At 44.3% G+C, this 23,159-nt stretch overlaps 1 protein-coding gene across 1 annotated transcript in view; it reads left to right on the top strand.

Moving 5' to 3' along the window:
- Nucleotides 1-12,342: 12,342 nt before the first annotated feature.
- LOC132830767 (plexin domain-containing protein 1-like) overlaps nucleotides 12,343-23,159 on the top strand; it is a 288,265-nt gene continuing 277,448 nt past the window's right edge. The window contains exon 1 of the mRNA XM_060848606.1: nucleotides 12,343-12,659. Coding sequence (XP_060704589.1) covers nucleotides 12,587-12,659 — 73 coding nt within the window. The 5' untranslated portion in view covers nucleotides 12,343-12,586. The remainder of the gene's footprint in view (nucleotides 12,660-23,159) is intronic.

Below are 23,159 nucleotides of genomic sequence, written 5' to 3' on the forward strand. Positions count from 1 at the left end.
GTTTGTTAGTTCAGTGGGCTGGATGACTAGTTTGCAATACAGCATTACATTAGCAGCATAAGTTCAAGTCTCACACCAGCTAAGATTAGCATGGAGAATTCTCCTTCATAATCTCTTCTCCTTCACCTCAGTTTAAACCAACACCAGCTGTATGTCCCTGAGGGAGTGGGACAGGGGCCGCTTCACCTTATCACGAATTCAGCTGAAGATTATTTCATTGCAGGAAGTAAGCTTTTAATGAGGGTCTGTACAATAATGGGATTAATCAAAAGCATGTATAATGTAGCAATGATACCAGAGTCACATAATTACGTACAGATGCTGGAAGCGAGCAGAAACTGCGAGACTGGATCTACAGCAGGTGGTGAGGGAACCAACAAGAGGGAAAACATACTTGACCTCATCCTTTCCAATCTGCCAGCTGCAGATGTATCTGTCCATGTAAGTATTGGTAAGAGTGATCACCCCACAGTCCTTATGGAGACAAAGCCCAGCCGTCACACTGAGAATCATCTCCATTGCGTTGTGTGACACTATCACCATGCTAAATGGGACAGATTTTAAACAGATCTAATGACTCAAGACTGTGATGCGCTGTGGACTGTCAAAAGCAGCAAACCTATATTCCAGCACAACCTTTAACCTCCTGGCCCAGCATATCCCCCACTAAGCCAGTACCATCAAGCCAGGGGATCAACCCTGGTTCAATGGAGAGTGCAGGAGGGCATGCCAGGAGCAGCATCAGACATATCTAAAAATGCTGTATCAACCTGGTGAAACTACCAAACTAGACTAAAGGCAAGGACTGACTAGGGATGGTCAACATGGCTTTGTGCATGGGAAATCATGTCTCTCAATTCGATTTAGTTTTTTGAAGATGTAACAAAGAGGATTGATGAGGACAGAGTGGTGGATGTGATCTATATGGACTTCAGTAAGGCATTCAACAAGGTTCCACATGGTAGACTGGTTAGCAAAGTTAGGTCTCATGGAATAAAGGGAGAACTAGCCATTTGGATACAGAACTGGCTCAAAGGTAGAAGATAGAGGGTGGTGGTGGAAGGTTGCCTTTCAGACTGGAGGCCTATGACCAGTGGTCTTCCACAAGGATTGGTGCTGGGTCCACTATTTTCTGTCATTTATATAAATGATTTAAATATGAACATAGGAGGTATAGTTAGTAATTTGCAGATGACACCAAAATTGGAGGTATGGTGGACAATGAATAAGGTTACCTAAGAGTACAATGGGATCTTGATCAGGTGGGCCAATGGGCTGAGGAGTGGCAGATGGACTTTAACTTAGATAAATGCCAAGTACTGTGTTTTGGAAAAGCAAATCAGAGCAGGACTTATACACTTAATGGTAAGGTCCTGGGGAGTGTTGCTGAACAAAGAGACCTTGGAGTGCAGGCTCATAGTTCCTTGAAAGTGAAATTGCAGGTAGATAGGATAGTGAAGAAAGTGTTTGATATGCTTTCCTTTATTAGTCAGGGCATTGAGTATAAGACTTGGGAGGTCATGTTGCAGCTGTACAGGACATTGGTTAGGCCATTTTTGGAATATTGCATGCAATTCTGGTCTCCTTCCTATTGGAAGGAAGTTGTGAAACTTGAAAGAGTTCAGAAAAGATTTACAATAACGCTGCCAGGGTTGGAGGATTTGAGCTGCAGGGAGAGGCTGAAAAGGCTGGGGCTGTTTTCCCTGGAGCATCAGACGCTGAGGGGTGACCTTATAGAGGTTTATAAAATCATGAGGGGCATGGATAGGGTAAATAGACAAGGTATTTTCCCTGGGGTGGGGGAGTCCAGAACTAGAGGACATAGGTTTAGTGTAAGAAGAGAAAGATATAAAAGGGACCTAAGGGCCAACCTTTTCATGCAGAGACTGGTGTGTCTATGAAATGAGCTGCCAGAGGGACTGATGGAGGCTGGTCCAATTGCAAAGTTTAAAAGGCATCTGGATGGGTATATGAATAGGAAGGGTTTAGAGGGCTATGGGGCAAATGCTGGCAAATGGGACTAGATTGAGTTGGGATATCTGACATGGACAAGTTAGACCAAAGAGTCTGCTTCTGTGTTGTACATCTCTTTGACTCTATAAGGCTACTTATATGCAGAACATGATAAGTAGCAAGTGATAGGCAGAACTAAGCAATCCCAACAGATCTAAGCTCCGTAGTGCTGGCACATCCAGTAGTGAATGGTGGTGGACAATTAAACTACTCACTGGAGAAGGAGGCTCCTCAAATACCCCCCTCCTCAATAATAGAAGAACCCAACACAAGAATGCAAAAGATAAGGCTGAAGAATTTGCTCCAAACCTCAGGCAGAAGTGCTGAGTGAATGACCTGGCATCACTGATACCTGTCTTTGGTCAATTTGATTCATTCCACATGATATCAAGAAATGGTTGGAGACACTGGATACTGCAAAGCCTATGGGCCGTAACAACATTCCGGCAATAGTACTGAAGACTTGTGCTTCAGAATATGCCACTCCCCTAGCCAAGCTGTTCCATACAGTTATAACACTGGCATCTACCTGCTAATGTGGAAAATTGCCCAGGTATGTACTGTATACCAAATGTTGGAGAAATCCAACCTGTGCAGTTAATGCCCCATTAGTCTACTCTTGATCATAAGTAAAGTGATAGAAGTGTCATCAACAGCGCTATCAAGCAGCACCTGCTCAGCAATAACCTACTCAGTGACATCCAGTTTGGGTTCCGCTAGGACCATTCAGCTCCTGACCTCATTACAGCCTTGGCTCAAACATGGACAAAGGAGCTGAATTCCAGGGGGAGAAGACAGTGACAGCCCTTGACATGAAGGCTACCTTTGACCAAGTGTGGCATTAAGGAGCCTGAGCAAAACAAATTAATGGGTATTGGGCAAACTTTCTGCTGGTTGGTGTCATACCTGGCACATAGGAAGATGGCAATGGTTGTTGAAGGTCAGCTATTTCAGCTCCAACACATCTCTGCGAGAGTTACTCAGGGTTGGGCCCGATGCTCAAACATCTTCAGCTGCTTCATCAATTACCTTCTCGCCATCAGAAGGTCGGAAATGGGGATGTTCACTGACAATGTTCAGCACTATTTGCAGCTCCTCAGATATTGATGCAGTCCAGGTTCAAAGGCAACAACATCTGGAAAATATCCAGGCTTGGGCTGAAAAGTGGCAAGTAACATTTGCAATAGACAAATGGCAGACAATGACGATCACCAATAAGGGCTGAAAATGTGTTGCTGGAAAAGTGCAGCAGGTCAGGCAGCATCCAAGGAACAGGAAATTCGATGTTTCGGGCATAAGCCCTTCATCATTCCTGATGAAGGGTTTATGCCCGAAACATCGAATTTCCTGTTCCTTGGATGCTGCCTGACCTCTTGTGCTTTTCCAGCAACACATTTTCAGCTCTGATCTCCAGCATCTGCAGACCTCACTTTCTCCTCAAAGAATCACCAATAAGGGACAATCTAACCACTATTCCTTGACATTCAATTGTGCTACCATCACTGAATCCCAACTATCAACATCCTGAGGGTTACCATTGACCAGAAACTCAACTGAACTCACCACACCAAAAAAAAACATTGGTGACAAGAGTAGGTCAGAGGCTAGGAATACTGTGGCGAGTAACTCACCTCCTGTCTCCCCAAAGCCTGTCCACCATCAAGGCACAAATCAGGAGTGCGATGGAATATTTCCCACTTTTCTGGATGAGTGCAGCTCCAACAATACCCAAGAATGTTGACACCATCCCAGGACAAAGCAGGCTATTTGATTGGCACCACATCTGTAAGCATCCACTGCCTCCACCACAGACATTCAGTAGCAGCAGTGTGTACCACCTATAAGATGCACTTCTGAAATTCACCAAAGATCCTTGGATAGCACTGCCTGAACCCACGGCCACTTCCATCTAGAAGGACAAGAGCAGAAGATACATGGGAACACCATGACCTGTAAGTTCCCCTCCAAGTCACTCACAGTTCTGACTTGGAAATATATCAGCAATTCCTTCATTGTCACTGGGTCAAAATCCTGGAATTGCCTCCCTAAGGGCATTCTGGATCTATCCACAGCCAATGGACTGCAGCGGTTCAAAAGGCAGTTCACCACCCCCTTCTCAAGGGGCAGCTAGGCATGGGCAATAAATGCTGAGCCAGCCAGCAACCCCCCACCTTCCACAAATGAAGAAAAGGTATGGAAGGGGCAGGCTATGAGAATGGATGTTTGGATCAAGCTGTAACTAAAGTGTTCCACAGAAAATTCCAGCAGCAGGACTTGAAAAGACTAAATCGATTTAGATTACAAACACACAACAAATCAATGACTAGTCCACAATCTTTGCACTGATATTTTAGAAAACTGAACATTTCTGAAAACCATAAATCATTTGCTTAATTGTTGTACACTACTTTTTTTCTTAATCATTTAAATATTTCATTAAAAAATTTCAAACATGCATACTAGAAAGCAAGCTCAATTTGGAGAGTTTTTTTTGAGCAAGTGGAAGCTCACCATCCTCAGTCTATTGATCGGACGGAGGTCAATCTAGTGACCTGGATCATGTTCAGGGGAAATTGATTTTTAAACCAATGTTAATGATTACTTTAGTACAAAAATAACATTGGTATGATTTGAAGTTCCACAATTGTTTATTATTTATCGTCCCTACAACTAATGCAAAGTGTAACCAAAAGCAAAATACTGCAGACACTGAAAATCTGAATGATCCACAAAAGATGGTTGAAATACTCAGCAGGTCTGGCAGCATCTGTGGGGAAAATCGACATTTCAGGCATACGTCCTTCACCATTCCTGATGAAGGGCTTATGCCCGAAACATCAATTCTCTTGCTCCTCGGATGCTGCCTGACCTGCTGTACTTTTCCAGCACCACTCTAATCTTGACTCTGACCTCCAGTATCTGCAGTCCTCACTTTCGCCGTTTCATCAGAGCTGTCTACTCTGCTTTTTTTAAGGTGCTGATGTTGGACTGGGGTGGACAAAGTCAAAAGTCACACGACACCAGGTTATAGTCCAACAGGTTTATTTGAAATCACAAGCTCTCGGAGCGCTGCCCCTTTGTCAGGTGGACACTTCACAAGTTCGGAAAGCCTATGATTTCAAATAAACCTGTTAGATTATAACCTGGTGTCGTGTGACGTCTGATTGCTTCTTAAAGGCAATCATTACATTGACATGTTGGAGGGGATTTATTTTTGTGCACCTGGAATATACAGCAAAATGCTCCCTTTTTTTTGAACCTGAAGAAATACAAATCACAAAACTGTCTTTGCAGCCACGAGATTTTCTGAGTCAATGTTAAGAATTCACCCTTTTCAAACTCAACTTTCTTGAAAAGCAAATTACTGTTTTATCTCTTCCATCAAACTGTCAGCCAATAATACTCAAACAGCTGATACATTGAAACAATGTTAGAACAGAAAGGTTACACTATATTATGCATAAAAAGGATATGTGAGAGAGATTGGAGTTTTTTAACCTCAGCTTCTTTTTATTCATTACAATCGCTGACGGGAATAGTCCTTCCTCAGGAATTATAGCACCATTCTCAGTACTTAAATCAAATTTGTCACAACCATTCAGATGGCACATCACATTTCATTCCAATTCATCTACATTTCCACTCATTTGTCCATTCATCTATCCACCCTGAGTCAGATGCTTGATAAATTTTATATAGTGTTTCTTACGCTCCAATTAGTGTACCTAAGCTCAAAGTTATGGTGTCACTCAGATTTTTATAACTAAGTGCGCAAAATATTCAAGGATATTTTAACACACCATTTGTAAGGCCACTGCGGTTTTTCTTTTTCGGTTACTTGTAGTGGTGTCCAGGGAATTAGGTTTTTAATTCTTGGAAACTCCAGGGCTCTCCTGTTGACCGATCAATGAGGAAATTACATGCTAACTCTCCTAGATTGTTTTGACTCTGTGAAGGTCGTAGGTTCTCTCTCTCTCTGTTCTTAAATACTCCAGTGATCTTGTCAATTTATCCAGTCCCCCTTCCTGCTGAGATTTTTTTTGCCAGCTCTTGGACTATAGACTCTCCCAGGCATTACAAAATATGCAGCAAGACCTGTTAAAGATCCTCCTTTTCATGGGACCTACTGCTGTTGGGATTTAAGTTTCAGAAATGGGTTAGATCTTACACTTTTTTTTTCCATTGCTTATGTTTCTCTGACAAAACTCATAGCAACCAGATTATCTGCAGACAATACAACCACATAAATCATCATTATCTTTCCAAATTGACTTTAGGTTACTTACACAATAACAAAATTAACTTGCTGGTACTCTTGTTGGAAATGCAAACAATCCCTTCAGAAAATATTTGCATCCTATTACCTGCAAAAGGACACTGATTGGTGTGACATATTGTGTTACAAAATTGGTCCCATTTGCTCTTCATTTGTCAGGAACCAGAAGCAGCAAGGTTAGATTTCTGCCCCAATATCCATCTCCAAAAAGGAAAAGCCAGAATCACCTCTGCTGGGATTGGGACCCGAAATCTTTTGGCTTTGAGTCTCTGGCTGCAATTCTCCTCAGGGCTCTTCCTGCTCCAACACTAGCTTTAGTCAAAGTTTTTGTCCATGTTTGGGGTTTCGTGTCAACGTTAGGGCAACAAAGGGAGTGGTGCTTCAATGAACTCATGGCCTACACATCTCAGGCAATATGAATGCATTTACAGTAGTAAACCTCTCAGTCTTACCAGTGGAAAAATCCTCAAGTCTCATTAGGAATAACTTTAGAGTCCCACCTGCACCAGTGAGATTAGATTAGATTACTTACAATGTGGAAACAGGCCCTTCGGCCCAACAAGTCCACACCGACCCGCCGAAGCGCAACCCACCCATACCCCTAACCTAACACTACGGGCAATTTAGCATGGCCAATTCACCTGACCCGCACATCTTTGGACTGTGGGAGGAAACCGGAGCACCCGGAGGAAACCCACGCAGACACGGGAAGAACGTGCAAACTCCACACAGTCAGTCGCCTGAGTCGGGAATTGAACCCAGGTCTCTGGCACTGTGAGGCAGCAGTGCTAATCACTGTGCCACCGTGAGGCCTTATGACATTTTCTCAACAGGTTGATTAAAATAGCTGTAACCACAGAATGAGGCAAGGGTTCATTCAAGGATATGTCCCTGATATTGGGTCAGCCCACTGAGAATTTTGACCTTTTCCTGATTGTGTCACAGGTGGAATGTAGAGGTTAGCACAGAAGATTTTCACATAATTACAGTGAGAATGCAAAGCAGTTCCAACTTCGACATGGTAGAGAAATAATAAAATGTGTTTTATATCATTTAGAGATTGGTAGTGAATACTCATTGTCACATTGATTATCCGCCCATTAGAGTCTCTTGACTTTGCTTTCACTGTGTTATTAGTGGACTAATATGATGTTTAAATTCATATCAACGCAAAACTAATTAAATCACGATTCATATTATGTCAGAATTTAAAAGATGTCATTATGTCCAATGAGAGCAGAGAATAAGAACCAGTCCCAGTTCCAGCTGATAACACTGTCTCCTGCTGCCCTTAGAAAGGTAACTCTCAGGAAGTTCAAGTCCAAGGCTCACTTTTGTTTTGAGGTACTTGATCTCAGGAAGCATTGCATAATAACAATCAATATTCCCAGAATATAGAAAGGAAAATTAGTAGGGCTCCTTTCTCCTGATTCCTCTCCCGTATTCCTTCTCAGCATATTTGCCTGCAGACTTTAGAAAGATTAGTTTTGTGCATACACACAATGTACAGCATAATAATGGATTGTAGGGCTGACAGACCCATGGCAGTACAAATGTTGTACTGTACTCACTCTATGTCTTCGGAAAGTGTCAATAGTCCTACTTCATTGGATGTTCGTATTAGTCTCTTGCACATGACTGTGTTTGTGATTTCTTGCACCTTTGGAATTTATTCTCAAAGTTCCAGCTGTACAGACTGTCTAAGTTCACTTGTCAAGAATGATCACTTTAAATCGACAGTGAGGGAGAGACGCAGGAACAGGAGGAGACCAGTCACCATTCCCTTGTGCCTGTTGACCATTTAATGAGATCATGGCTGGTCTGTGGCCCAACTCCATATACCTGCCTTTGACCCATATCCCTTAATATCTTTGCTTTACAAAAATACATCTAAATCAGACTAACTTTAACAACAGTGAGCTTCTATATCCCAGCATGGATGGATAATGTGGCTCCAACACCTTGATGGATGAATGAACACGGGTTCTGCAACACAATATGAACAGACACTGCATCCCAGTGTGGACACTTTATAGGTTTGTTAGCCCAAAATAAATCAGTCCATTCAAGATAGTAGGGGAGAAAATTGACAAGTCCCTTGATGGACATAAGCCATAATGAGATCAATGTATAATTAGCATTGATCAACACACAGAGAGCAGGTTTCAGCAAGAGAACACATTAACGGAGAACTGGATTATAGATGTGAAGGCCAAATTGCAATACAGATCGAACATACAAACTCATTTAATGAAGGTGTAGAAAATAATAAAGTGATTAAAATGTGCATGTGTGGCCTAATTATTTCAGCTGAATTGTTTGGTTGAGAGTAAGGCAGGCTGCAAGTGGAGTCACAGCAAAGCTGGAATTGGCAGCTCTTCGTTTCCCAGGGATTAGCTGCTTTTAGAGTCATTGTGATGTATAGCACGGAAACAGACCCTTCAGTCCAACTCATCCATGCTGACCAGATATCCTATATTAATCTAGTCCCATTTTCCAGCATTTGGCCCATATCCCTCTAAACCCTTCCTATTCATGTACCCATCCAGATGCTTGTTAAACACTGTAATTGTACCAACCTCCACCACTTCCTCTGGTAGCTCATTCCATACACGCACCAGTCTCTGCATGAAAGAGTTATCCCTTAGGTCCCTTTTAAATTGTTCCCCTCTCACCATAAACCTATGCCCTCTATTTTTAGACTCTCCTACCTGGGAATAAGATGACAGCTATTCATTCTCTCTGTGCCCCTCATGATTTTATAAATCTTTATGAGGTCACCTCTCAGTCTTCAATGCTCCAGGAACAGCAGCCCCAGCCTATTCAGACTTTCACTATAGCTCAGACCTTCCAACCCTGGGCAACATTCTTGTAAATCCTTTCTGAACCCTTTCTAGTTTAACATCATCCTTCCTTTGCAGAGAAACCAGGATTGAATGCAATATTTCAATAGTGTCCTAACCAATGTCCTGTACAGCAGCAAAATGACTTCCCAACTCCTCTACCTAATGGTCTGATTAATAAAGGCAAGTGTATCAAATGCCTTCTTCACTACCCTGTCAACCTGTGACTCCACTTTCAAGGAACAATGAAATTTTGTTCAGTAACACCACCAGGACCTGTCCATTAAATGTATAAGTCCCACCCTGATTTGCCTTTCCAAAACATTGAACCTCACACTTATCTAGATTAAACCCCATCTTTCACCCCTCAGCCCATTGGCCCATCTGATCAAAGTTTCATTGTACTCTGAGGTAACCTTCTTCGTTGTCCATCACACCTCCAACTTTGGTGTCACCTGCAAACTTACTAACTATACCTCTTGTGTTCACACTCAGATCATTTATATAAATGACAAAAAGCAGTGGACCCAGCACCAACCCTTGTAGTACGTCACTGGTCACAGGCCTCCAGTCCAAATACAAACCTTCCACCACCACCCTACATCTCCTACCCTGAAGCCAATTTTGTATCCAAATGGCTAACTCTCCCTGTATTCCATGTGATCTAACTTTGCTACCAGTCTACCATGCGGAACCTTATCGAATGCCTTCCTTAAGTCCACATAGACAACATCTATTGCTCTGCCTTCACCACTTCTTCAAAAATCTCAATCAAGTTAGTGAGACACAAATTTCCCTTGCACAAAGCCATATTGACTATCCATAATCATTCCTTGCCTTTCCAAAAAAATGCAAATCATGTCCCTCAGGATTCCCTCCAATACTTTAACCACCACAGACATCAGCCTCCTCTGTCTATCATGCCCTGGCATTTCCTTACCACCTTTCTTCAACAGTTTTGTGGAGTGTGCTGAATCATCAAAACTCTTCTTCCAATCCACCCACCAAGAAATACTTCCAGGAGAAGAAAGGTACATGAAAAGTGCAGTCATAATCCAGCACAAAAAGAGGCCTTCAGCTAATCAAGTCTGTGCCAGTCAAAAGCAACCACCTAATTATTTTGATCCCTGTGTTGAATGGTATTATGAAAGGGGAGAGAGCAGCTTTCACTTGCTGCCTATACCTGCTGTTGGAAAATAGCCTTATCCCTTGTCCTTTGGTGAACTGCAGAACTGAATTCAGTGCAGTAGTAAGGGAGTGTTGCACTGTCTGAGGTGCCATCTTTCTGATGTGATGTTAGGTTCTCTCTGCTCTCCCAAGTAGCAGCATTCTGAAGAGAGTGGAGAAATCTCCTTGGCAGTAGTATTGTGATTGTTATCATTCTGCTTTTCTTGGAACTGAGTTTCTGGTCTTTGCTTCCATTACATCGATGAGAAGGAGAAGCTGGAGCGTAGGAAGTTGAGGGGTGACTTGACAGAGGTTTATAAAATCATCAGTGATAAAGGTAAGGTGAATGGCAGATGTCTTTTCCCTGCGATGGGGGATTTCATGACAAGGGCACATATTTTTAAGATGAAAGGAGAAAGATTTAAAAACAACATGAGGCGCAATTTTTTTACACAGTGATTCATGTGTGGAATGAACTTCCAGAGGAAGTGGTGGGTGCAGGTACAGTCACAATGTTTATAAGACTTTTGGAATGGTACATGAATAAGAAATGTTTGGAGGTGTATGGGTCAAGCTCAGGCAAGTGGAACTAGTTTAGTTTGGGAACAATTGTCACTATGGACTGGTTGGACTAAAGGGTCTGATGCTGTACTTTATGACTCTATGACTGCAAAAGGCACCTCACTGGTGATAAACTCCTTGGCACATTCCAAGGATGTGGAATGTGCTTTGCTTGTTTTTAAAAAAGGGATAGTCGAGAAAGGGGAAGTTTTTTTTATCAGAAATCTACAATTTGTGAGAATAATTCACAGAGGACAGAAGTACATCTTGCAGTGCAATTAAAACGGACTGCCAGTTAAGTTTATTGCAAGAAGGTTCTAACGGGTGGTAGAGAGAGGGACATTTTTTGTTACAGAACCAAGCACAGAATATTGGAGAAACTCAGCAGGTCTAGCAGCATCAATGGAAAGAGAAAGAGTTAATGCTTCAAATCAGTTCAGAAGACGTCATACTGGACTGTTAACTCTGTTTCTCTCTCCAAATAAGATTTGCCTTGTTTCCCCAGCATTTTGTTTATTCACATTTTCAACATCCGCAGTATTTCGCTTTTAATCTGTTACAACGTGAGCGAATCACTCGTGGGCCAGGGGACCGATCAGCGGGAATTTAAGTATCTGAACACTTTGTAAATAAAACATTTTGGAAGCATTTATGGAGTTACACCTCAACTCTGTAACTCCTTTTCAACACCCGAGATTTACAGCTACCCCATGGTTATTCAGCATAACCAGGAACAGAAAGGAGATGTTGTTAGGAGACATTTCCTGTGTGACATTTGAAAAAAATTATCTAGAGGAAGAATGTAGCAAGTTAAAAATCACACAACATCAGGTTATAATCCAACAGGCAAAAGTGAGGACTGCAGATGTTGGAAACCAGAGTTTAGATCAGAGTGGTGCTGGAAAAGCACAGCAGGTCAGGCAGCATCCGAGGTGCAGGAAAATTGACATTTTAGGCAAAAGGCCTTCCAAAAGCCTAATTACAGCCGCATTCCTGATGAAGGGCTTTCCTGCTCCTCGGATGCTGCTTGACCTGCTGTGCTTTTCCAGCACCACTCTGATCTAAACTATAATCCAACAGGTCTAACTGGAAGCACTAGCTTTCGGAGCGCTGATCTTCCAAATAAACCTGTTGGACTGTAACCTGGTGTTGTGTGATTTTTAACTTTGTGGACCCCAGTCCAACACCAGCATCTCCATACCAAGAATGTAGCAAGTTTTGAAGAGCTTCATTCTGAAGGAGAATGAATTATTCAGCAGCTAAGATTGGCAGGCGTGTTTGTGAATCGGATTGGACGTTTCTTCTGGTTGGGAACTGGATAAGAAGCGGGCTGGTTGGATTCAGGTGTAAATCCTCCACACCCTCCTATTGCAATCTCTCTTTGTGTCCCACTTAGTCTTCTCCGTGTTATGATGAAAGTCTGACAGAGTGTGGCGTGCTTTGCAAGCTCCGCACAGTTCTTAAACAAACACAGCCAGAGAGAGAGAGAGAGAGATATGCAAAAATAATCTGTTGGAAAGGCAGCCACAGAGGGGAAGGGATAAAGACCACGAGATATTCCCCAACATCGAGTCTTCAAGCAATCTCTCGCATCTGTTCCTCATGGACTTTGGACATTAAAACTCTCATAGGTGAGAGCTGAGGGAGCATCACCGTTGCTCAGTGCACCGTCCGCTTTCAGGGGACTGCCTGCTATTTTCAAAACGCTCCCGTCCACAGCAACAACATGGGACTGGGTACTTTCTTTCTCCTGTACTTGCCTTCAATACTCGGCAAGCTGGCCGCTGCGGAGCTCACAGGTAAGTAGCAGATTCCCCCTTCTTATTTTATCTGTTCCACTCTCCTCCCAGTCTTAACAACTGCAAAATGTGAATCGCTGGGTTTGTAAATTTCTCTCTCCTTCCTGAAATATCCAGGGCAACATTTCCAGAGATGCTGCTGAAGGCGACAGAGCCAGCTTTCTGGTTCAGGGTGTTTTTTTCTCTCTCATTGCACGCTGTGCAGTAGAATTCCTCTCCAATCTTTTTGACCAAGGTGTCTCGTTAATATCTTGGTGCCCTGTTTTTACCCCTGAATTCTACACCGAAGCGATGATCTGCTCATAGTATTATCCTCCCCGGATGTCTCTCACACACTGGAAAGTTGCTGTAAACGTTAAAGGGAACTCTCTCTCTCTCTCTCTGTGTCTGGGTGCAAGGCAATTTGTAGCAGATGCCTTTTGTTGTGGCAGCACGGGATGCTGTTTACTGGAGCAGCGGTTTGCAAAGTGATAGAGGCTTGGGAAGGGATGTGTTATTGTGGGTTTGGGATGGGGGCACTGCTGCGGGGAGGGGGTTTCATGAGTAATATTGAAAAAAAAATGCTGGCTGGGAGACTTGGACATTTGTGTGAACGACACGAGAGAGGTTAGACCGAACGAGGACGATGTCTTAAACATTCAGCTCAGGCGGATAAACCGGTCCTGAATTCAGTCTGACAGCGATTCTCCAGGAATGCCTCTCCACAGAAATCATCAGTGCCTCCCCCCCTCAACACCCTCCCTCGCCCCGCTCCAGCTCCCGAGGGTAGTTCTCTAAGGTACAGCCTGTGAAAATGCAGGTGAATGAGCTCTGCACCCTTGCCAAGTCAGAGAGAGAGATACTGAGCTCATTAGGGATGAGGAAGGTTCAGATTCACCATTGGATTTGGATCTCCCATTCCATCCTCTATTGCTGGGGAGTCCAACCAAGTTTCATTTTAACCAAAAAAACCCCCAAAATTACTGGAGAAACTCAGCAGGTCAGGCAGCATCTGAGGGGAGAGAGAGAGAGAGTTTCAGGACCCTTCTTCAGAATTCAAGTTTGTTTTTTGTTAACCCTGGACTGTGGTCAGCCTACACCTCACAGCACCACCCACCTCCCCCCCCCCCCCCCCAGAATATTCTGGAATGTTTTGCAGCCAAGGAAGTAGTTTTTTGGAGAAAAAGCAAAGTGCTCCAAATCTGAAATAAAAACTAAAACTGCCCGAAATGGTCAGGCAGGTGTCTCCGAGAAGAGAACATGTGAACATCTGAGGCCAATGATCACGTTCGTTTCCTGGCGAAGCTGTGATTGAGGAGAAAGTGAGGACTGCAGATGCTGGAGATCAGAGCTGAAAAAATGTGTTGCTGGAAAAGCGCAGCAGGTCAGGCAGCATCCAAGGAACAGGAGATTCGACGTTTCAGGCATAAGCCCTTCTTCAGGAATCCTGAAGAAGGGCTTATGCCCGAAACGTCGAATCTCCTGTTTCTTGGATGCTGCCTGACCTGCTGCGCTTTTCCAGCAACACATTTTCAAAGCTGTGATAGACTCTGCTGAACCCCTCTGTTCACTTTATGGCACTGACCATAGACTCATACAGACCCTTTGGACCAACCAGTCCTTGCTGAACATAATCCTAAACTAAACTCGACCCAATTGCCTGCTCCTGACACATAACCCTCCAAACATTTCTTATTCATGTACTTATCGAGCTATCCTTTAAACATTGTACCCACTACTTTCTTTGGAAGTGCATTCTACACATGAACCATTCTCTGTGTAAAATCTTTCTCCCCTCACCTTAAACACATGTCCCTAGTCTTGAAATCTCCCACCTGGGGAAAAAAGACACCTGCCATACACCTAATCTGTACCCCTCATGATTTGATAAACCTCTCCAGTAAACCTCCTACAATCAAGTGAAAAAAAATCCCAGCCTATTCAGACTCTCCCCATACCTCAAACTCTCCAATCCCAGCAACATCCTGGTAAATGTCTTCCAAACCCTCTCCAGTTTAATAATATCCTTCCTATTTTTAGAGCTTAGCTAAAGGATAAATCTGGCACAAGAGATGTCCTTTGTTTTGAAACAGTGCCAGGAGATTTTTTTTCACATCGAGCTGGGAAGGCAAGTGCAGCCTTGGCTTTATGGCTCAGCCAAAAGCCAGCACCTCTGGCAATGCAGCACCGACTCGGTACTGCCTCGGAGTGTCAGTCTGGCCTGATGGGCTCATCTTGCTGGAGTGAGACTTGAACCCACAAAAGCCTGAAGCAAAATAAAGGATAGGATGGAAACTAGTGGAAAAAAAATGTCTGCAGGTCTTTGTGTTCGTGTTAGAAACACTGCTCACAACATGGTCCCCTCCACCTGGGGCGACAAAACATAGGCTGGGCGACCGCTCAGCACAACACCGATGTTCCCTCCACAAAAATGACCCTCAGCTTCCAGTTGCCTGCCACTTTAACCCCCCACCCTGTTCTCTGGGTAAAAAATGAGGTCTGCAGATGCTGGAGATCAGAGCTGAAAATGTGTTGCTGGTTAAAGCACAGCAGGTTAGGCAGCATCCAAGGAACAGGGAATTCGACGTTTCGGGCATAAGCCCTTCATCAGGAATCCTGATTCTCCTGGACAATCTGGACACCCTGTTCGCTGGCCAACATCTCTGTCTCAGGCTTGCTGCAGTGCTCCAGGGAAGCTCCGTGTAAGCTGGAAGAACAACAGTTCAGTTTCCATTGGGGACCTCAATATCGAGGTTGCTAATTTTAGAGCCTGAACATGCAAAACCCATTTCCTTACCCAAACCCCCACACACCAGGCCATTACACGAACTGTTACTATAGACAACCCATGATCACCTACTAACTTGCCCACTACCTGCTATTGATTCCCCCAGGCTGACCGTTACATGTTCCTTTCTGTCTAACTGTTGTCTCCTCTCCGTCTCTCCCTCTGGCCTCCATCTATACTTATTGTTTACTTCACCCCCATAGCCCCATCTTCAGTACATACCAACCTTTTCTGGGCTAGTATCAGTTCTGAATAAGGGTCACTGGATCTGAAATGTTAACTTTGCTTTCTCTCCACAGATGCTGCCTGATTTTCCCAGCAATTTCTGTTGTTGTTAGAAATTTTGGCCCCTTTAAGGGTATCCCTGGAGAGCAGATGATGCCCATCGCATGTGGTACTTAAGCTGTGGGTTCGGATGGAAAGTTCTGAGGGCATCAGTTCAAATCCCACCAAGGCAGATGAAGCTAGAATTAGATTAGATTAGATTACTTACAGTGTGGAAACAGGCCCTTCGGCCCAACAAGTCCACACCGACCCGCCGAAGCGCAACCCACCCATACCCCTATATTTACACCTTACCTAACACTACGGGCAATTTAGCATGGCCAATTCACCTGACCCGCACATCTTTGTGACTGTGGGAGGAAACCGGAGCACCCGGAGGAAACCCACGCAGACACGGGGAGAACGTGCAAACTCCACACAGTCAGTCGCCTGTGGTGGGAATTGAACCCGGGTCTCTGGCGCTGTGAGGCAGCAGTGCTAACCATTGTGCCACCGTGCCACCCATTATAGTCAGAGTCATAGAGATGTACAGCATGGGAACAAACCCTTCACTTCAACTTGTCCATGCCAACCAGATATTCTAACCTAATCTAGTCCTATTTGCCAGCATTTGGCCTCTATCCCTCTAAACCCTTCTTATTCATATACCCATCCAGGTGCCGTTTAAATGTTGTAACTGTACCAAACTCCACCACTTCCTCTGGCGGCTCATTCCATGCCCGCATCTGCATGAAAAGTTGCTCCTTCGGTTTGATAGGGTTTTTGTAGCACAGTGGTAGTGTCCCTACCTTTGAGCCAAGAAGCTTAAGTTTAAGTCCCACCTGTTCCAAAGATGTGTACTAGCATCTCAGCACAGGTTGATCTGGGCAGTGAGGGGGTCATGGTTGATGAGCCTGCCCCTCTTCCATGGCTTTGTTTGTTCCCAGTGTCCTTGAGACTGAGCATGTGATCCCCATAGATGTGCTCAATGTCTTTAGAGAAAGGTGGGCACCGCAGGGAGTGGGTGCGTTGTAACTCCCTCCCCCAACTCCATATTGATTTAATCTCCTCTCTCCTCTGTTCCTACCTCTCCCTCACCTTTGATGTCATTGCACTGCCCCTTAACATGCTTTGCATGTAAGATAATCAATTGGAACATGGTTGATTAATAGCGGTTAATAGATGAAAATTACCACGGGTGATTGGGAGATGGGGAAGAAAACAGTTTGGTAGTGTGTGATAACAGAAAATAAAATAAAGTGCTGAGTTCTCACATCAACTGGTCCAGAAAACCGGTCTTGGAGGCAGTCATAGACCTGAGTGCCCGAGAGAGAGAGAGAGAGAGAGAGAGAGAGAATGCAGAAAGCATCAACTTCCACAACACCGTCAGAGAGAGGGGGGTCACTATAGGGACTGGGAAACACTGTTTCACTCTCCAATTTCATTTAATTTAGCCCCCTGCATCTCTTTCTCCCTTTTAAATGTAAGTGCTGAATGTCTTAAGGTGCAGTGGTAATGTCCCTATCTCTGGCACAGAAGATTTGGTTTCAAGTCACATCTGCTCCAACCACATGCTGTAACATGTTTGAACAGGTTGATTTAAAAAACACACAGCTGGCCATTTACCCTGCTCCTGGTCAGATTCATAGATCATAGAGATCTACAGCACACTGGTGGCCAATGTGTTAGCTGTTATTTGATAAATAGTTGCTGAAGTGATTTGGTAGCACATCTTTCAAAATGAAAGATGAACAGCTGGCTTCTTCGATTTGGGTTCTATGGGGGCTGGAGTGTATTAGTCCTTCCCCTCCCCCCCCACTCCAATTTACCTTGATTTAGTAACACCCCTCCCTGACCTGTTCTCCCCCTCTCCTTTTTCTGTTTTTGTAGTTATTACACTACTCCTTGTCGGCACTGCCCGTACTTTGTCGGTTAATTTGGTGAGGGCTTAGTTTGGTGCATTTCTAAAGTAAAGGAAAATGAGGTATTTTCCTTATTTGATTGATTGGGTGTTTTGTAAATGCCATGGTGGGTTTATTTATATATTTTTAAAAAGAGAAGCTGGGTTCTTTGGTGAATTGGTGATCGCGTTATTATTTTATTTTATATTTTATATTTTATTTTTTGCCAGTAGCTTCAAAGCACTCAGGGACAGTGGGCACTGCATGGCTGGGGTTGTATTATTTCTCCCAATAATCATAAGACCATAAACTATCAGAGCAGAATGAGGCCATTCGGCCCAATGACTCTGATCTGCCAAGCAATCATGGCTGATATGTTTCTTAACCGCAATCTCCTGCATTCTCCCCATAATCCTTGATCCCCTTACCAATCTCTGTCTTAAATACACTCCAGTGACCTGGCCTCTACAGCCCTCTGTGGCAATGAGTTGCGCAGATTCACCACCCTCTGGCTGAAAAATTTCTCCTCATTCCTTCCCCCAAAGGCTGTGCCTTTGTATCCTAATCTCTTGTACCAAGCATCTTCTCCATGTCCACTCTATCCAGGCATCTCAGTATTTTGTAAGTTTCAAGCAGATCTCCTCCTCATCCTTCTAACTTCCATTGAGTATGGACCCAGAGCCCTCAACTGCTTATCACATGACAAGCCTTTCATTCCCTGGGATCATTCTTGTACACCCCCTATGGACCCACTCCAACAACAACAAATCCTTCCCTAGATAAGAAAAGATGTACAAGGGTGTTGGAGGATTTAAGTTATAGGGAGAGGTTGAATAGACTGGGGCTGTTTTCCCTGGAGCTTCAGAGGCTGAGGTTTCAGAAATCATGAGGAGCATGGAGAAGGTAAATAGGCAAAGTCTCTTCCCTGGGATAGGAGAATCCAGAACTACAGGGCATAGGTTTAGGGTGAGAGGGGAAGTGTATAAAAGAGACCCAAGGGACAACTTTTTAATGCAGAGGATGGTGTGTGTATGGAATGAGCTGCCAAAGGGAGTGGTGGAGGCTGGTACAGTTGCAGCATTTAAAAGGCATCTAGATGGGTATATGTATAGGAAGGGTTTGGATGGATATGGGATGGATGCTGGCAGGTGGGACTAGATTGGGTTGGGATATCTGGTTGGCATGGACGAGTTGGACCAAAGGGTCTGTTTCCATGCTGTACATCTCTATGACTCTGTATGGGATTCAAAATAACACTACATTCACTCAGTTCACCCTGCCACCCACCCACCCCTCCCCCCAACTAAACCGCCTTGTTTCCTCCTTTGATTTTCTTTGTTCTTGTCCCGAATGGGCAGTATCTGTAATTTATTAACTGGGAGGTTAACTGGTGGTTGGTGTATTTTACAAACCAAAAAGAGCTGGGTTCTCTGGGTCTTTAATCATAGTTGTGTAGTTATGTATATCAGGTAATAAATTTGACAAGGTCTGTTTGGACACGGTCAAATCCTGTCTTCCTCATCATCACCCCCCCCCCAACAAAGTGTTTACCCCCTTTTGTTTTTTGTTATTATTATACTGCGTATGTTGGGCAGTGTTTGTAATGTATTCAGTGGCTCATTGGTTAATTTACTGGTGAATTTCTTGCTGTAAAAAGGACTGGGTGCTTTCTGAGTGGGATGTTAGCTTCTGGACAGGGAAAGTGTCCAGATGGGCAGTCCCATCGTGATAGAGAGTCGAGGAATAGGGAGAGAGAGCAGTTAAATGCGTGGCTACAGGGATGGTGCAGGAGGGAGGGATTCCGGTTTCTGGACAACTGGGGTCCTTTCTGGGGAAGGTGGGACCTCTATAAAAAGGATGGGCTACACCTGAACCTGAGGGGCACCAGTATCCTTGGGGGGAGGTTTGCTAGTGCTCTTTGGGAGGGTTTAAACTAACTCCGTGGGGGCATGGGAACCAGGACTGTAGCTTTAGGGTACAGGACCTTGAGTGTAGGGAGGTTAGGAATAATGCAGTGATCTCTAAGGAGGGTGCCTGTAACCAGAAGGGTGGATTGAAGTGTGTATACTTCAATGCCAGAAGTATAAGGAATAAGGTAGGTGAACTTGCAGCGTGGGTTGGTACCTGGGACTTCGATGTTGTGGCCATTACAGAGACGTGGGTAGAACAGGGACAAGAATGGCTGTTGCACGTTCCAGGGTTCAAATGTTTTAGTAGGATCAGACATGGGGGTAAAAAAGGGGGAGGCGTGGCATTACTTGTCAAAGATAGTATCACAGCAGTGGAATGGACGATGGAAGAGGACTTGCCATCTGAGGTAGTTTGGGCTGAGGTTAGAAATAGGAAAGGTGAGGTCACCCTGTTAGGTGTTTTCTACAGGCCTCCTAATAGTCCTAGAGAAGTAGAGGATAATATTGCGAGGATGATTCAGGAAAAGAGTGAAGGTAGCAGGGTGGTTGTTATGGGGGACTTTAACTTCCCAGATATTGACTGGGAGAGCTATAGCTCGAGTTCATTAGATGGGTCGGTGTTTGTACAATGTGTGCAGGAGGGTTTCCTGACACAATATGTCGACAGGCCAACAAGAGGGGAGGCTATATTGGATTTGGTTCTAGGTAATGAACCAGGTCAGGTGTTAGACTTGGAGGTAGGTGAGCACTTCGGGGACAGTGACCACAACTCGGTGACTTTTACTTTAGTGATGGAGAGGGATAATCGTGCGCTGCAGGGCAAGAGTTATAGCTGGGGGCAGGGAAATTATGATGCAGTGAGGCATGACTTAGGATGTGTGGATTGGAAAAACAGGCTTCAAGAGAAGAACACTAATGAGATGTGGGGATTGTTCAAGGAGCAGCTACTGCGTGTCCTCGATAGGTATGTACCAGTCAGGCATGGTGTAAAGGGCCTTGTGAGGCAGCCGTGGTTTAGTAAGGAATTGGAGTCCCTTGTGAAAGGGAAGAAGGCGGCATATGTAAAGATGAGGCGTGAAGGTTCAGTAGGGGCGATTGAGAGTTATAAGGTAGCCAGGAAGGAGCTAAAGAGGGAGCTAAGAGAAGCGAGAAGGGGACATGAAAAGTCTTTAGCTGGTAGGATTAGGGAAAACCCAAAGGCTTTCTATAGGTATGTCAAGAATAAAAGGATGACTAGGGTAGGTATCGGTCCAGTCAAGGATAGTAGTGGGAAGTTGTGTGTGGAGGCGGAGGAGATTGGAGAGACATTAAATCAGTACTTTTCATCAGTATTCACTCAGGAACAGGACACTGTTGCTGATGTGAATATGGAATCACAAATAATTAGAATGGATGCCCTGGAAATATGCAGGGAAGAGGTTTTGGGAATATTGGAAAGGATGAATATAGATAAGTCTCCTGGGCCTGATGGCATTTACCCCAGGATCCTATGGGAAGCTAGGGAGGAGATAGCAGAGCCATTGGCCTGGATTTTTATGTCGTCATTGTCAATGGGAATAGTACCAGAGGACTGGAGGATAGCGAATGTGGTCCCATTGTTCAAGAAAGGGAGTAGGGATAGCCCTAGTAACTATAGGCCAGTGAGTCTGACTTCAGTGGTGGGCAAAGTCTTAGAGAGAATGGTAAGGGATAAGATTTATGAACATCTGGGTAGGAATAACGTGATCAGGGATAGCCAGCATGGTTTTGTGAAGGGCAGGTCGTGCCTCACAAACCTTATTGAGTTCTTTGAGAAGGTGACTAAGGAAGTGGACGAGGGTAAAGCAGTAGATGTTGTGTATATGGATTTTAGTAAGGCGTTCGATAAGGTTCCCCATGGTAGGCTAATGCTAAAACTACGGAGGTATGGCATTGAGGATACATTAGAGGTTTGGATTAGGAATTGGCTGGCTGGAAGGAGACAGAGGGTAGTAGTTGATGGATTATGTTCATCTTGGAGCGCAGTTACTAGCAGTGTACCACAAGGATCTGTTTTGGGACCATTGCTTTTTGTTATCTTTATAAATGATCTAGAGGAAGGACTTGAAAGCTGGGTAAGCAAGTTTGCGGATGACACAAAAGTCGGTGGAGTTGTGGATAGTGAGGAAGGAAGTGGTAGGTTACAGCGGGATATAGATAAGTTGCAGAGCTGGGCGGAAATGTGGCAAATGGAATTCAATGTAGCTAAGTGCGAAGTCGTTCACTTTGGTAGGAATAACAAGATGATGGATTACTGGGCTAATGGTAGGCTACTTGGTAGTGTGGATGAGCAGAGGGATCTTGGTGTCCATGTACACAGATCTCTGAAAGTTGCCACCCAGGTAAATAGTGCTGTGAGGAAGGCATATGGTGTACTGGGCTTTATTGGCAGAGGAATTGAGTTCCGGAGTCCTGAGGTCATGTTGCAGTTGTATAAGACTCTGGTGAGGCCTCATCTGGAGTATTGTGTGCAGTTTTGGTCGCCATACTATAGGAAGGATGTGGAAGCTTTAGAACGAGTGCAGAGGAGGTTTACCAGGATGTTGCCTGGAATGGTAGGAAAATCTTATGAGGAAAGGCTGAGGCACTTGGGACTGTTCTCATTGGAGAAGAGAAGGTTTAGGGGAGATCTGATAGAAGTGTATAAGATGATTAGGGGTTTAGATAGGGTAGATACTAAGAACCTTTTACCGCTAATGGAGTCAGGTGTTACTAGGGGACATAGCTTTAAATTAAGGGGTGGTAGGTATAGGACAGATGTTAGGGGTAGATTCTTCACACAGCGGGTTGTGAGTTCATGGAATGCCCTGCCCGTATCAGTGGTGAACTCTCCTTCTTTATGGTCATTTAAGCGGGCATTGGATAGGCATTTGGAAGTTATTGGGCTAGTATAGGTTAGGTAGGATTCGGTCGGCGCAACATCGAGGGCCGAAGGGCCTGTACTGCGCTGTATCCTTCTATGTTCTATGGGAGAGGTGGAAAACAGGTGCTAAACTCCAGATGTACAATGAAACCTTTTGTAAATCTCTGAAAATCTATTGCTACCCAACACAACATGTGGATATCGGTCTGTGGACCTAACTGAAGGGTAAAAAGTGAGGTCTGCAGATGCTGGAGATCAGAGCTGAAAATGTGTTGCTGGTTAAAGCACAGCAGGTCAGGCAGCACCCAAGGAACAGGAAATTCGATGTTTCGGGCCAGAGCCTTTCATCAGGACCTAACTGAAGGGTTCATTTGAGAAGCCAGCACAAGCAAGGTGAGCTGATTGGCTGACAGGTTTCACGTTCTGATTGGGAATTCTCCATTTCCTCGGTTACACGGTGAAGATAATTTTCCATCTTGCATTGGGTTAGCTCTGTGAATAGATGCAGGTTAAATAGAAGGGGAATTGTGGCTTAGAATTCCAAAGGAGGGGAATGTTCAAAACCATGATCTACCAGACCCCGAAAAAATGAATTTCAAAAATGTCAAATTCTGACAAACTATTAATGTGTGCAGCAGTCTCCTCTGGTAGAGAGAACACTCAATCCTCCTTTACTGTCAGGCAGCTTTGATGGAATACCCACCTTCAGGTGTCTGCGCCACATACCGACAGTTGAATGAAGTTTCACAGAGGGAGGAGATACTAATGGTTCAGTTA

The sequence above is a fragment of the Hemiscyllium ocellatum genome, chromosome 32 (assembly GCF_020745735.1).
Source record: "Hemiscyllium ocellatum isolate sHemOce1 chromosome 32, sHemOce1.pat.X.cur, whole genome shotgun sequence".
NCBI classification, from domain to species: domain Eukaryota; kingdom Metazoa; phylum Chordata; class Chondrichthyes; order Orectolobiformes; family Hemiscylliidae; genus Hemiscyllium; species Hemiscyllium ocellatum.